General features: G+C 39.3%; 1 protein-coding gene across 2 annotated transcripts in view; it reads right to left on the bottom strand.

Moving 5' to 3' along the window:
• LOC149619156 (uncharacterized) overlaps window positions 1–12,586 on the bottom strand; it is a 55,391-nt gene that overhangs the window by 37,478 nt on the left and 5,327 nt on the right. The window contains exon 3 of one of the 2 annotated variants that reach the window (XM_089854108.1): window positions 492–1,537. The exons of the other annotated variant lie outside the window; for it this stretch is intronic. Coding sequence (XP_089710234.1) covers window positions 656–1,537 — 882 coding nt within the window. The 3' untranslated portion in view covers window positions 492–655. Of the gene's footprint in view, window positions 1–491; window positions 1,538–12,586 lie in introns of those variants that run through there. 2 annotated transcript variants of the gene reach the window in all.

Genomic DNA, 12,586 nt, shown 5'->3' with positions numbered 1-12,586 from the left:
CACTAAGCCTTGGTTAACTTCATCAAATTCGTTTACAAAATCATGAGGATAGTAGAAATGATTGGCTTAAGAAAGAATTAGCGAACACTTTTCACCTTTACAGATGTACTCCAAATCCAAAACACCGGCACCAAATTCACTAACTACCTTCTTAATTGCTATTAAAAACAATTCCCGAATAATTACCGGGCCCTCGCATTTAGACGGCTCCATTTTGAACCCCTGTGAAGACGCTTATCTTTACAACCATAGCCCACTCGATCCGCGCTCTATAGCTATAGCGCGAGCAGCTTGCGTCGTAACGCGGGTGATCGAGTGCGCTATGGTACAACGCAAGAGGGGTCGTAGTCATGGCGACAGAGGTCAACAGGAATTACGTATTTTTGGCCCTCCCCGTCAGCAACGTCACCAATACGTAGTTTTTGTGAGCCAATAAGATAATTTAATTTTTTGGTTACGTGTTGAAGGAAGGGACTATATACTCGTCTATGTTTATTCCGTCTTAAAAAAGTCTATCTATCCCTGGTCACATCAAGGTTTTGTTAATTATACGCTACTAGTATGTCATTATTTTCGTTTACACTCATCTGTACTAATTGATTACAATCAATATGTTCACTACCAATTTTCGGTATTTAAAATTATTAAAAAACATTTATTGTTCTTTTCCCTCTTTATATGACTGACCAGAACCAAAGACGTAAATATTTTCATCATCACTATAGACAGCCAAATCCTTTTCGTCAATCATGGCATTTTGTTCTTTCTTTACATTCGCTTTCCTCGGTCTTTTGCGACTCGGATCACCTCTATGAACGCGCATATGAGCATTGAGGTTTCCCTTTTCAGCGAACGCGTGCTGGCACATTTCGCATTTATATGGCGTCTCGCCAGTGTGGGTACGATTGTGTCGAGTTAAATGAACCCTTAGCGTAAACGTTTTCTCGCAACGCTCGCATTGAAACGGTTTCTCGCCGGTATGAACACGAACGTGCTCGTTTAACCAAGCCCTTTTACCAAACACCTTCAGGCAAAATTCGCACTGATAGGCTTGTTCAGCAGTATGAGTGCGAATATGCGCGGATAACGATGTTTTATGAACGAACGTTTTTTCACAAAAATCGCACTTGTGTGGCTTCACACCAGTGTGAGTTAAAATGTGAATTTCTAAGCTATTTTTCGAAACGAAGTTCTTTTCGCATAATTGGCATTGATGCCTCTCCAGGCTCTCGAGCGCGTGTTTTTTACGGATGTGATTTTTTAAACTACCCTTTTCGGTGAAACGAGTGCCGCAGACATCGCACTGGAAAGGTTTGACACCCGTGTGAATTAGTGTGTGCCGCCTCAGAGTCGTACCACGTGGAAATGATTTTCCGCATATGTTGCAGCGAAAAGGCCTCTCTCCAGTATGTGTTCGTTTGTGAATAGCAAGATCTGACTGATGATAAGCTCCAACTCCACAGATTTCGCACATTAAGGGTTTGGGCGCTTTCACTCCTGAACGATGACGAGATTGTACGTGTCCACTGAGACTTCTCTATATGAACAATTACAAAACATTATGGTACATTACGTAGTAATATTTCTTACAACAATTTCTTGGCGCCTGTAATTTGAGCACGCCTCGTTTACGGAGTGAATATTATACCAAAACGAGTTTTGCTTCGCAGTCTTTAAAAAAATTGCATTTTTACACAATCCTTGGCAACACTTTTTCAAATCCACAAAGGGCCAGAAATTTGAAATTATTATATGTATTGCAAATTGAAATTAAGTTTAATCGATATGAAAAATTTGGTTTTAATAGCGTAGTTCAAACATTTGTTATGATTAGAAATTTTACAACGAAAACGGGTATAAATGCAACAAAGAGCTAAAATCAAGGACGTTTATGACTGGAGTTCAAAATTTGGCAATAAATACTCGTAACTGGAAGCTCTCACATGAGCGATTCCCGTATGAGTCCTCATAACAGCAGTTCAATAAATAGCGGTTTCCCGAAATGGCAGTTTACCCGTTACAACAATTACCGATACAGCGGTTCTCGTAAACGCAGCGTACCGTTACAGCAGTTCTTTAAAGAGCAGTAAAACAGATGTGCGAAAAACGATAGTTGTTTATTATGGTGTAAACGTAGCTGGCCCAGCTAGGTTAAATGAACTCAAATAGAACTAGTTTAGATATGGATAATTTGGTTAGGTTAAAGTTGATTATTTCAACTAAAGAGTAATAAATCAGGTTAGGTTGGGTTTTTACGTTTTGTTTCGTTTGTTTAGACTTAGGTTAGTAATATTTTGGAAATAGTGTAACAAAGTTACGCCTTTTCCAAAGTATTGTTGTTTATCTTCATTGACTTACTTCCCAAATAATGATATGCCCACCCCACTAGACACATGCTTTACTAAATATTTAGTGCGGTAGAAAATTAGACAAACATCTAGTAGATGAAAATACAACGGTTTAAATAAACTTTAACAAAGAAATAAAATAAGAATAATATTCAGGATGATTTTCTGTAACAATTACCTAAGAAAAAAATGTACTCAAGCCAGGAAAAGTCCTCTGAAAATTGGGTTTATTTTAAGAAAAAGTTCTCATTTTTTATAATTAATTGAACCAAGTATGCAATTGTTTAGTAACGTTCTGATGGTCATTCTGGATACACAAAATAATTATACTGTTCAGCAGTTTCTTGGGTAATGATTTGTATATTTCCTTCAGTTGTGGCTGGTTTACTTCTAGCCTTTTTCCCTACGTGCGTACGGGTGTGCCCATTCAACGTAGACTTCTGACCAAAACATTTATTGCATATATCGCATCGATAAGGTCTCTCGCCGGTATGGGTTATCATATACTGTTTCACTTTATCCCGAGTAATAAACGCTCTTCCGCAAACTTCGCATTTGTGGTTTCTTTCCCCAGTATGAATGCGCGTGTGCGCGACTAAAGCTGGTTTTTGCGAGAAACACTTGCCACAGAATTGGCATTGAAACGGTCGCTCCCCGGTATGAGTTCGCATGTGCGTGATTAAGCTATTTTTCACCGTGAAAGTCTTATCACATGTTTCGCACTGAAAGGAACTTTCACCGGTGTGAGTGCGCGCATGCTGCGCTAGTTTACCAAATTTTATCTGGCATGTTTTGCCATCGACAGTTTTCTCGCCAGTGTGTGTTACAGCGTGGTAAGCCAGTTCACAGCGACAGTGGTAGCCTTTACCGCAATTTCCGCATTCATCAGCTTTTTCTACGTGTTTATTATCAACGTGCGAATTAGTGTGTTTTTCTAGTGACCATTTGAATCTAAATGATTTTCCGCATACTGCGCAAAGAAATGATTTTTCGCCAGTGTGCACCCGGTAGTGTTTCTCCAGTACGTGTTTATAGGTGAAACTTTTGCCGCATTTTTGGCATTGATAAGGTTTCTCGCCGGTATGAATGCGATTGTGACTATTAAGACTGGATGTTTTGGTAAACCCTTGTCCGCAATATTCGCAGATAAAACGTTTCTGAATGCCATCTTTAATGTGAGTCTTCTCGTGCTCTTTCAGATATATCTATATGTTGATAGTGGGAAATTACGTTAATAGGCTTCCCCCGTGAATTATTCCAAGTATTTGCACTTTTTTAATATTTTGTTTTGGAGAGTTAAAAACGCTACACAAAATTTGCTTGATTTAACTTAGCACGAGCATGGAAAACCATATCAAACGAGAGTATCTTCAAATCTTCCGCAATGAGGATCTTAAAGGGAGGTGAAGTGGAAAATCAAGTGATTTTTTATCGATTCTTTGGATTCTTCCACTAAATATAAGACCAGTCTGCACCAATGAGATAGAATATATGTATTCAAATCGGCTTACCGCAAAACACATTGTTTTTAACAAGCACGTTTATCAAAACATGGCAGCGCCATCTGTGAGCCTCTAGCGGAACTAACTACAACTTTAACTTGCTCATTTGCAATCAGAAGCATCTTTATGATCTTTATTTCATCTATTTATCAGATTAAAAAGGACTAGAGTTTTTATTATTTAACTCGCGTATTTTATTTATCTCGTTTAAAAAATACTATCTTGACAGCTTGTTACACAGCGTATAGCAGCAGACGGTAATAAAAAAGTTCTTCAAGTGATTAATAGGTGGCGATATACGTTATTTAATAAAGATTCATGCTCGACAAAAAGTGTATCGCGAAACGTCGATCTCGAGATCCCACGTTGTGACTCTAGGTTTAATACAATAATTCTATCTCTTTGGTCTGCATAGTGAATCATTCAGGAAATATCTCCGAATGATTTTAAAATTCAAATTAGGTTCAGATTCTAAGGATAATTTGAAGTAAGGACCTCTGACCAATCGCGTAACGCCCTGCCTTCCTGTTAACAAAATTCCAGTTGCACGTTCTACAACTCGCGCAACGATTATCACATCGCGCGCAAATCTTGCGATAAATTTCATTTGGAATGGAGCGTGCCTCGAGAATTTTGTTAACAAGAAGGCAGGGCGTGGGAGGTCCTTATTTCAAATTATCCTTAAAATCTGAGCCAAATTTAAATTTTAAAATCATTAGGAGATATACGTAGAAGAATCTATAAAAAAATCACTTCATTTTCCACTTAACCCTCCTTTTAACTGGTTTATAAACATATACACTTTATTTAATGTAAATGTAACCTTAAACGTATAGAGCCTCCTAATTTCGTAACATAAACCTTCGCATAAACCAAAAAGACTAAAACTTTGGTAGAAGTATTTGACACTAGATGTATAAGAACCGTAGATATTGAATTTCTGATCCATGGTATTTTAATATTTCTAATGTTGTTAATTTTAATAAGAACTGCTACTTCATGGAGTAAATTTTATATGTTTATTTAAAATTTAAAACTTTGGGAGCTTTCGGACCGCGGTCCTCCCTCAGCCAATTTTTAAGTTCTTATTAAAATTAACAACATTAGAAAGATGTAAAAGAACGTTTGGCCTGACAAAAGTGGTGGAACGCGTTCTATGTTCCACAATACTTTTAGTAATTCGCATCAGTTGTTTAGAAATTTTATAGACAAAGTTTAAAGTTGTTAAAGAAAACATTTCTTTTTTTCGATTTTGACACTCAGAGAACATTTGATTAGGCGCTGCACCTAGCTTGGGGGCCTTATCAGCGTCCCCCCAATTGTCATTCATCACTGTTCCCAATGGTACCTGCGGAACCACCGTCAAGGCACACAGGCCCGGCCAGCGGACGTGACTAACGCCCCTTTGAGCAGGTGACGAGAGCGCTACAACGTCGGCAGCGAGCCCAGCCAGAAGGCTCGTGGGGACGGAGGATTTCCCTCCGAGCACAGCAGTGCCATACGGTCCGAATGTGTATCCGCGGCCCCCAGAGGGTTGCCAAGAGCTGGGGATGAGCCATAGCAACACCTGGACTGGGGCGAGGCGGCCGAGCAAATCGTTCGCGGAACGGGGCAGGGAAAGGTCCGAACCAAGGACGAACCCTAGGAGCCATCCTAACCGGCACACAGAAACCGGGCCCCCTCCGCCACGACAAGGCCTTCAGCTTTACTTAATTTTCCGGTTTTTTTATTTCAGTGATGAGCATCGTGATAAAGGGCGTCGGTTTTGTCATTATCAATCATGGCCAAAGGGTTTATAAGAGCGTTTCTGGAAGATACTCATGCAAAATATATTCATGTAATATTATGGTAATGTAACTAATCCTTTTAAGTTAACGACTTTTTATCTTCCTAAACAGTTAAAACACTTTTGGGCATTTTAAAAAGACATTAAAAAGCTGAAGCTGGTGGGCGTTAATTGGTCGTGGTGTTTCAAGCTGGAACCCCACTCGACCGAAAAATGCCGAATGACCCCGATGGTAGACCGTTCACATTACGACCGAATTTTGAGTTTGGTGTTGAATTTTTATAGGGTCACGTAACAAATGGGAGTGGCTTCTCGAGGGCGCCAACTGCACATCTACTTTCGTATTGTTTCCAAAAAGCAATGCACCTAATATCAAACGCAATAAATAAATGGCGGCTATCGATCTATCCCGCCTACGCATACACTCTACTTGGAAGGTATGATGCCGTTCGTACATTGGCTGAGAACGACCGTAAAATATTACACTACTAGTAGTTACACCCGACCTAACGGAACAAACGTCGGGCTCGGCGTCAAACCCCTTTCTGCCGGGTTTCAGTCTTGTTTTCGGTTGAGTGGGAATCTAGTTTAACTCAAAATATGTTTGGTCAACGAAAAAGATAACTTGTTTTTAACTTGGTATAAGGAGTGTTATTGTTCTCGACTTAGTTTCACTTATTCAAAGCAATATGGTCTTTAAGAGTGGATCCGTACCGTTGTAAATAGTGTTTAGCAAACCACACATGCATGTTCTGACGCAAGTGCACAAGACGGAATACTTTTATAGAATACGGATGCACCGATATATCGGCTGATATTTCGGCCTATCTTTTTCATATCGGTATCGGCCAATATCGGCTTCATGTAAACCGATATTTCCGGAAACAGCTTGACAAGATATAAGGTACTAAATGAACAGTAATTTAAACACATCACACAAATTTATTCCCACAATTTAAAATTTCCCTTTGAAAATGCAAGATTTTCCACAATCACAGTTTTAACCCGTTGTTCATGTCTATGAGAAAGCAATTTCCCTAGTTTCCCATACCTCCCACAAACAATCGAAGTCGACACTAATTAGGTATAACGCTACGTCTTGTTGAACAAAGAAAGGAGCTGCATTTTTACTAAAAACCAAGGAAGGATTTAACTTAAGGGGGGTTAAAGCTAAAATATGTAGCGGTACCACATTCAACGAAAGAGATGTGACACATGTCTCTAATAAAATTAAGTAAAAACGTAAATGGTCCTAAAAAATGATTATTCTACTCTTGAAAACGATATTCATGGAGAAATATTACTTTTCATGGGCCGATATATCAGCTACGAATTTCCGATATATCGGCTGAACCCATATCGGTGCATCCCTACTTTAGAACATTTGGTAGTTGTAGCCATTCCGAAGCCGGGTCGCAAATTTAAAAAAGATAAGGTTTTGCTTCAGGGCGAGTGGCAATATTGGAAACATTTCGACTATGTCCCTTATACTATCTTTTCAAATGGTGTTTCAGACAAATCACAGTATGAAATGTTAATACAGTACAGTTAAAGCCAACCCATAGAAATTAGAAATAAAAATAAATAAAACTTTATTGTTATTCTGAAGTAAATTTTAGTAAAGTTTTGTATATTGTTAAATATTTTCGCATTAAATTACACATTCACACCCATGCATGTAAACTGAAACGTTACAATTCTGAGGCTACCACTGACAAAAAGTTGAACTTCTAACGGATAAAAGAGAATAATTACATATTTCTAGCCGACTAGTACAGTTTAAAGGGATAGTAGCGTTTAAATTCGACAACGATAAGGTTTTGGTAGTTTCAGAAGCCGATTAGGCTTTACACATGAAGTACGTAACATGTGCCTGGGGGAGCTACACGATATTCTCTAAGCTCCTAGGAAAGAACCTCCCCTTACGCGGAGAGAAATAGTTCAGTAACGCGGCTCCATCGGATCCATCCGATCCTTCCGCCTAAAGAACCGATTTACCACGTACCTAAATTCGAAAACTACTATAAAGATTGAGTAGGGTGTCTAAAATATTCTTTAGATAAAACTATTCACAATACCAAAGATTATTTGGGAGTATTTACGTAATTTATGTGTGAAGCATAATCCGCTTTTGGTAGTTTTAAATACCACACAATGTAAAGATTATAGGGATGTACAATCCGTTATGTAGGGGCGTGTCACGGAATATATTTTGTAGTAGTAGTGTTACTATTACTTGACTCTCCAAGTACTATTTTAATCAAAAAGAGTTGAATCAGATTGTTTCCAACGAGGGATTAGCAGGTGATCATTATGTTCTATAATATTAAAGGAATTAAACATGTTTCTAGCTTTGCAATAGCACCTGAATTATAAACTTATTACGTGTATTATAAGTGTAGTACTAACTTATCGTAATATTTCGCGAAATCTAAAGACTATGAATTGTGAATGTTTGCAATATAGAAAGTCAGGTAATATTTGGAAACCTTTCCACCTCCCCACCGGCAAAAATTGGAAATCTTTCCACCTCCCCACCCGCAAAAATTTGGAAATCTTTCCACCTCCGCGCCAGCAAAGTTTGGAAATCTTTCCACCTCCGCGCCAGCAAAGTTTGGAAATCTTTACACTTCCGCGCCAGGAAAATTTGGAAATCTTTCCACCTCCGCGCCAGCAAAATTTGGAAATCTTTCCACCTCCGCGCCAGCAAAGTTTGGAAATCTTTCCACCTCACCACCCGCAAAAATTGGAAATCTTTACACTTCCGCGCCAGCAAAATTTGGAAATCTTTCCACCTCCGCGCCAGCAAAATTTGGAAATCTTTCCACCTCCGCGCCAGCAAAATTTGGAAATCTTTCTACCTCCCCAACCGCAAAATTTGGAAATCTTTCCACCTCCCCAACCGCAAAATTTGGAAATCTTTCCACCTCCCCAACCGCAAAATTTGGAAATCTTTCCACCTCCCCAACCGCAAAATTTGGAAATCTTTCCACCTCCCCAACCGCAAAATTTGGAAATCTTTCCACCTCCCCAACCGCAAAATTTGGAAATCTTTCCACCTCCCCACCCGCAAAATTTGGAAATCTTTCCACCTCCCCACCCGCAAAATTTGGAAATCTTTCCACCTCCCCACCCGCAAAAATTGGAAATCTTTCCACCTCCCCACCCGCAAAAATTGGAAATCTTTCCACTTCCCCACCCACAAAGTTTGGAAACCTTTCCACACCCCATGTAAAGTTGAGCGTTACGGTGGGAATGCGACATAACACACGGTAAAAAAAATAAACAAGTTGTATGGCCCTTTAGTTCATGGAAGGATTTTCCCTGAAGGAGGGGGAAAATGAGGATAAAACGTGACGTAGAACAGTGTTCGTGAACAGTCTGGGAAATACAGCACACTTCTGTGCATTGCCAAGATGCTTTATTCCTATTCTCATGATGATCAGATTAACAAGCCAACACTATGTTCTTCATAAGATTTATCATACCCTACTTATACTCATCTTTTTACATTACATCACTAGAGTACAGATTCAATTCAAGAATTTTGTTTGGCAAATTATTGGAGTTAAATAATTCGGTCTATAGAGTAATTTTTTTCCCATATATGGCAACGTCATAACCCTCTTTTAGTAGATATCCCCTTCTCTAATGCAAAGTTGCCCCAACGTTGGGAATACACAGTCCACTCGCCCTCTCAACCGAAATTACTGGATAGACCATTCCATTAAATACTTGCCGAGAAACTAACGCACAGGGGAAGGGCCGCCATATTAAAAGAATTCCCTCGCGTCATAACGCAACGCCAGATGGAGCTCGCGATCGCTAAACGCGGAAGGCTAGTTGACTCACACTTGCGGTGCTTCTTGGCGCATGTAACTAGCCTAATATGGCGGCACAGCCCCCGTGCTGTTTGCTTTTCCTATGGAATTACAGGGAAGGTCTATTTAACTAGTAATAATATATCAGGGTTCTCTCAAAAATAAAAAAGGGAAAAAGAGGACTTTTCACGATAAAAATAGGGTAAAATGATATCTTTATTACGTGAAAATTGCACACTTCTTCTGGTTAATTAATTGCTTGGACTATAACCAGGGATAAGACTGTAAAGTAACAAAAATCCAAAGAATAAATAGCTTCTTGAAAAAGTTTTTCTCGATAGCTTTAGATGGTGTGTCATAGGCCTTACTTATCATACCGATTATTTTACCTTCAGTGCAGCGATTTAACTCTAAATACGTGTTCGTTTGATCTGTCCAACACATCATATTGAAAGCATATGATATCATCTGGAAGTGTATTCGTAACATTCTCAATAACGAGAATCTCGTATATTATCGAGCGTAGTACTTAGAACGGTGAAAACGCAAGTCCTAAAACTTGGGAGTGTTTAAAGTGTTAGAGACATAATTTTCGTCATCCACAAAATTAAATGCGAAAAAAATCCTTGAAAAATCTAGTTTATTATGATATGTTTACTTCTTTACTTGGTTTCGTAGCAATTTTATTGCAATCAAAGTATTGTGTTTGGAAAAAGGCTAGTTAAAATTTTGTTTTGTTTGATGACGAAGTAAGGAGAAATTTTTTCTTTAGATGTCGCTCACGTGTCGCCTGTTAGTGTCGTCATAGAGAAACAGTTGAGTCATTTTTAAGAGGGTTTAAAGGCATTCGCCCCTTCGCATGCGGCGAAGGTAAACTAAAAATACGATTTCAAAAATCCAGAAATTACAACTTGGATTTCCCGCGCTTTAGTTATTTTATTTAATAAATCCTTCGCTCGTCGATAGGGAGACGCCACCAGTCATTTACCCTATCACACATGCGAAGGAGGAGAAGCGAAAAATTTCTCACAAAAACGATCAAGGGCCGCTTTCCCCAATAGTTTGTCTAGGCTTTAATAGTGTGTTATAATGTCTATGGTCGCCGCGTTAAGCCTATTTTATTCAGATTCGCGCGGCATTAGTAGACTTGGGACAAGGTTAGTAAAGTATAAATCGCTCGGGAGTCTCGGGCCCTCGCGCTTGGCTTTTCCGCCAGATGGCGTGAGTGACGTATCAAGGAGAAAACCCGCCAAAAATCTTCTCCGCAAACTTGCTTTTGCCCCCCAAATTTCAAGTTTTCGAAGTGTTTTTTCTGTGTTTTCCCTCATATTTAAGTATTGATCAAGCATATTTTTGGAATCAGAAGAGTTTAAACTCCCAAAAAAGTAAGGTTTTCTTTAGATTTCAGATAATTTTTAAACAACGTCGCTATTCCTTTTATCGTGTTTATTGTTTATTTGTGCACGTCAACAGCCACGATCAGGAAATACAAGATGTGATGTGATGATACTTTACTAAGGTAGCGTTAACATACCCTATTTCACGTCGGTCGCGAGCTTATTTAAGTAACCGATCGCATCACAAAGTATCTTCGTAAGTATACAGAGGATTCTCCGTATCAATAATTAATTTCCTGCTCTGATCAATTATTAATAGGCCTTTCCGAAACAAACCGGTCCCGAGACGCTCATATTAAGAGGCGTTGTTATATGATGGATAAAGAATGCGCGTGAGGATATTTGTTTTCACCCTACAGGAGTCCCTATCTCGGACGCCAGCTTATTCTATATATACTCTGTTACAACATCGGTTGTCAGCACGCGCAAACTTAGGTCTCTATGCAACGTAGCTTCGTACGTGCTGACAAGAGACGAAAAACTTGAGGATCTTCAGAATTTTAAAATAACCGCGTTTTTAGCTCGAGTGCACGGACTTCTAGGCCTTTGTTTCAAGAACATGTAGTAGGCTGTAGGCAATTTCACACATATTTGAAACTAAGGCCTAGAGGTCCGTGCACTCGAGCTAAAACTCGCGGATATTTTAAAATCCTGAAGATCCTCAAGTTTTTCGTCTCTTGTCAGCACGTACGAAGCTGCGTTGCATAGAGACCTAGGTTTGCGCTTGCTGACAACCGATGTTGTAACAGAGTATAGCTGTCGTCCGAGATAGGGAGTTGCCCATCCTATTCCGTGAAAACAAATTTCCTCGCGCGCATTCTTTATCCATGGTGATAGGGTTAGGTTTGTTTCATTTCAAATGAAAATAAAATAAACGTAATCAGCGCAAACCCAGGATTTCTTTAGTTTTTGGGGTTTTTTTGGTAAGGTCTAATAGAAGTAACTAAGTTCATAATAACTCGATATCCCATCCACGCAAAAAATCCACCTAGCTCTCAGAAATTAGTATCCTGTATAATATCGATGTTAAACTCAGGGTAGGTAACCCTCAGTATCGGAGCATAAAAGGGGTGTCCTCTCACGACACATACACATAGTTCATCAGTAAAGTACACGAGGATGTAGGCAATTATTTGAGGAGGGAAGTTGATTAGTCAGCAGAATGTGAATGAGCTCGGGGTGAGCTCATTTATAAAAATTAACAGAGTTTGAGCTCACATTGAGCTCTAAGGAAAAATCATTTCAATTTTTGAGCTTGAGGTGAGCTCGTTGCATATTTAAATAATGTAACGTGAGATGAGCTATAGAATGTGCTACTCAAGAATCAACGTTCCTATTCCATGCCCAAAGTTCGTAAAGAAAAGCGCAATATAATTAATGGTGCCAGAGGAAAAACTAAACTCCTACGTATGTGTTTTTTAGGCCAGCGTGAGTACCCGGTACCCGACCTGAAACCCGAAACCGTAATTTCTTAATACCCGAAACTATTCGAATATTTAAATTTTTCTGCTCATTACTAGGCCTGTGCGAATACCCGGTACCCGACAGGTACCCGACCCGAAACCCGAAAACGTAATTTCTTAATACCCGAAACTATTCGAATATTTAGATTTTTCTGCTCATTATTAGGCCTGTGCGAATACCCGGTACCCGACCCGAAACCCGAAAACGTAATTTCTTAATACCCGAAACTATTCGAATATTTAAATTTTTCTGCTCATTACTCGTGACA

Source organism: Phalangium opilio, unplaced genomic scaffold, assembly GCF_054372755.1.
Source record: "Phalangium opilio isolate 3A_F unplaced genomic scaffold, DU_Popi_V2 ptg000209l_1, whole genome shotgun sequence".
Lineage (NCBI taxonomy): Eukaryota > Metazoa > Arthropoda > Arachnida > Opiliones > Phalangiidae > Phalangium > Phalangium opilio.
Note: the sequence above shows the minus strand (reverse complement) of the source record. Positions and strands in the feature narration are given on the sequence as shown.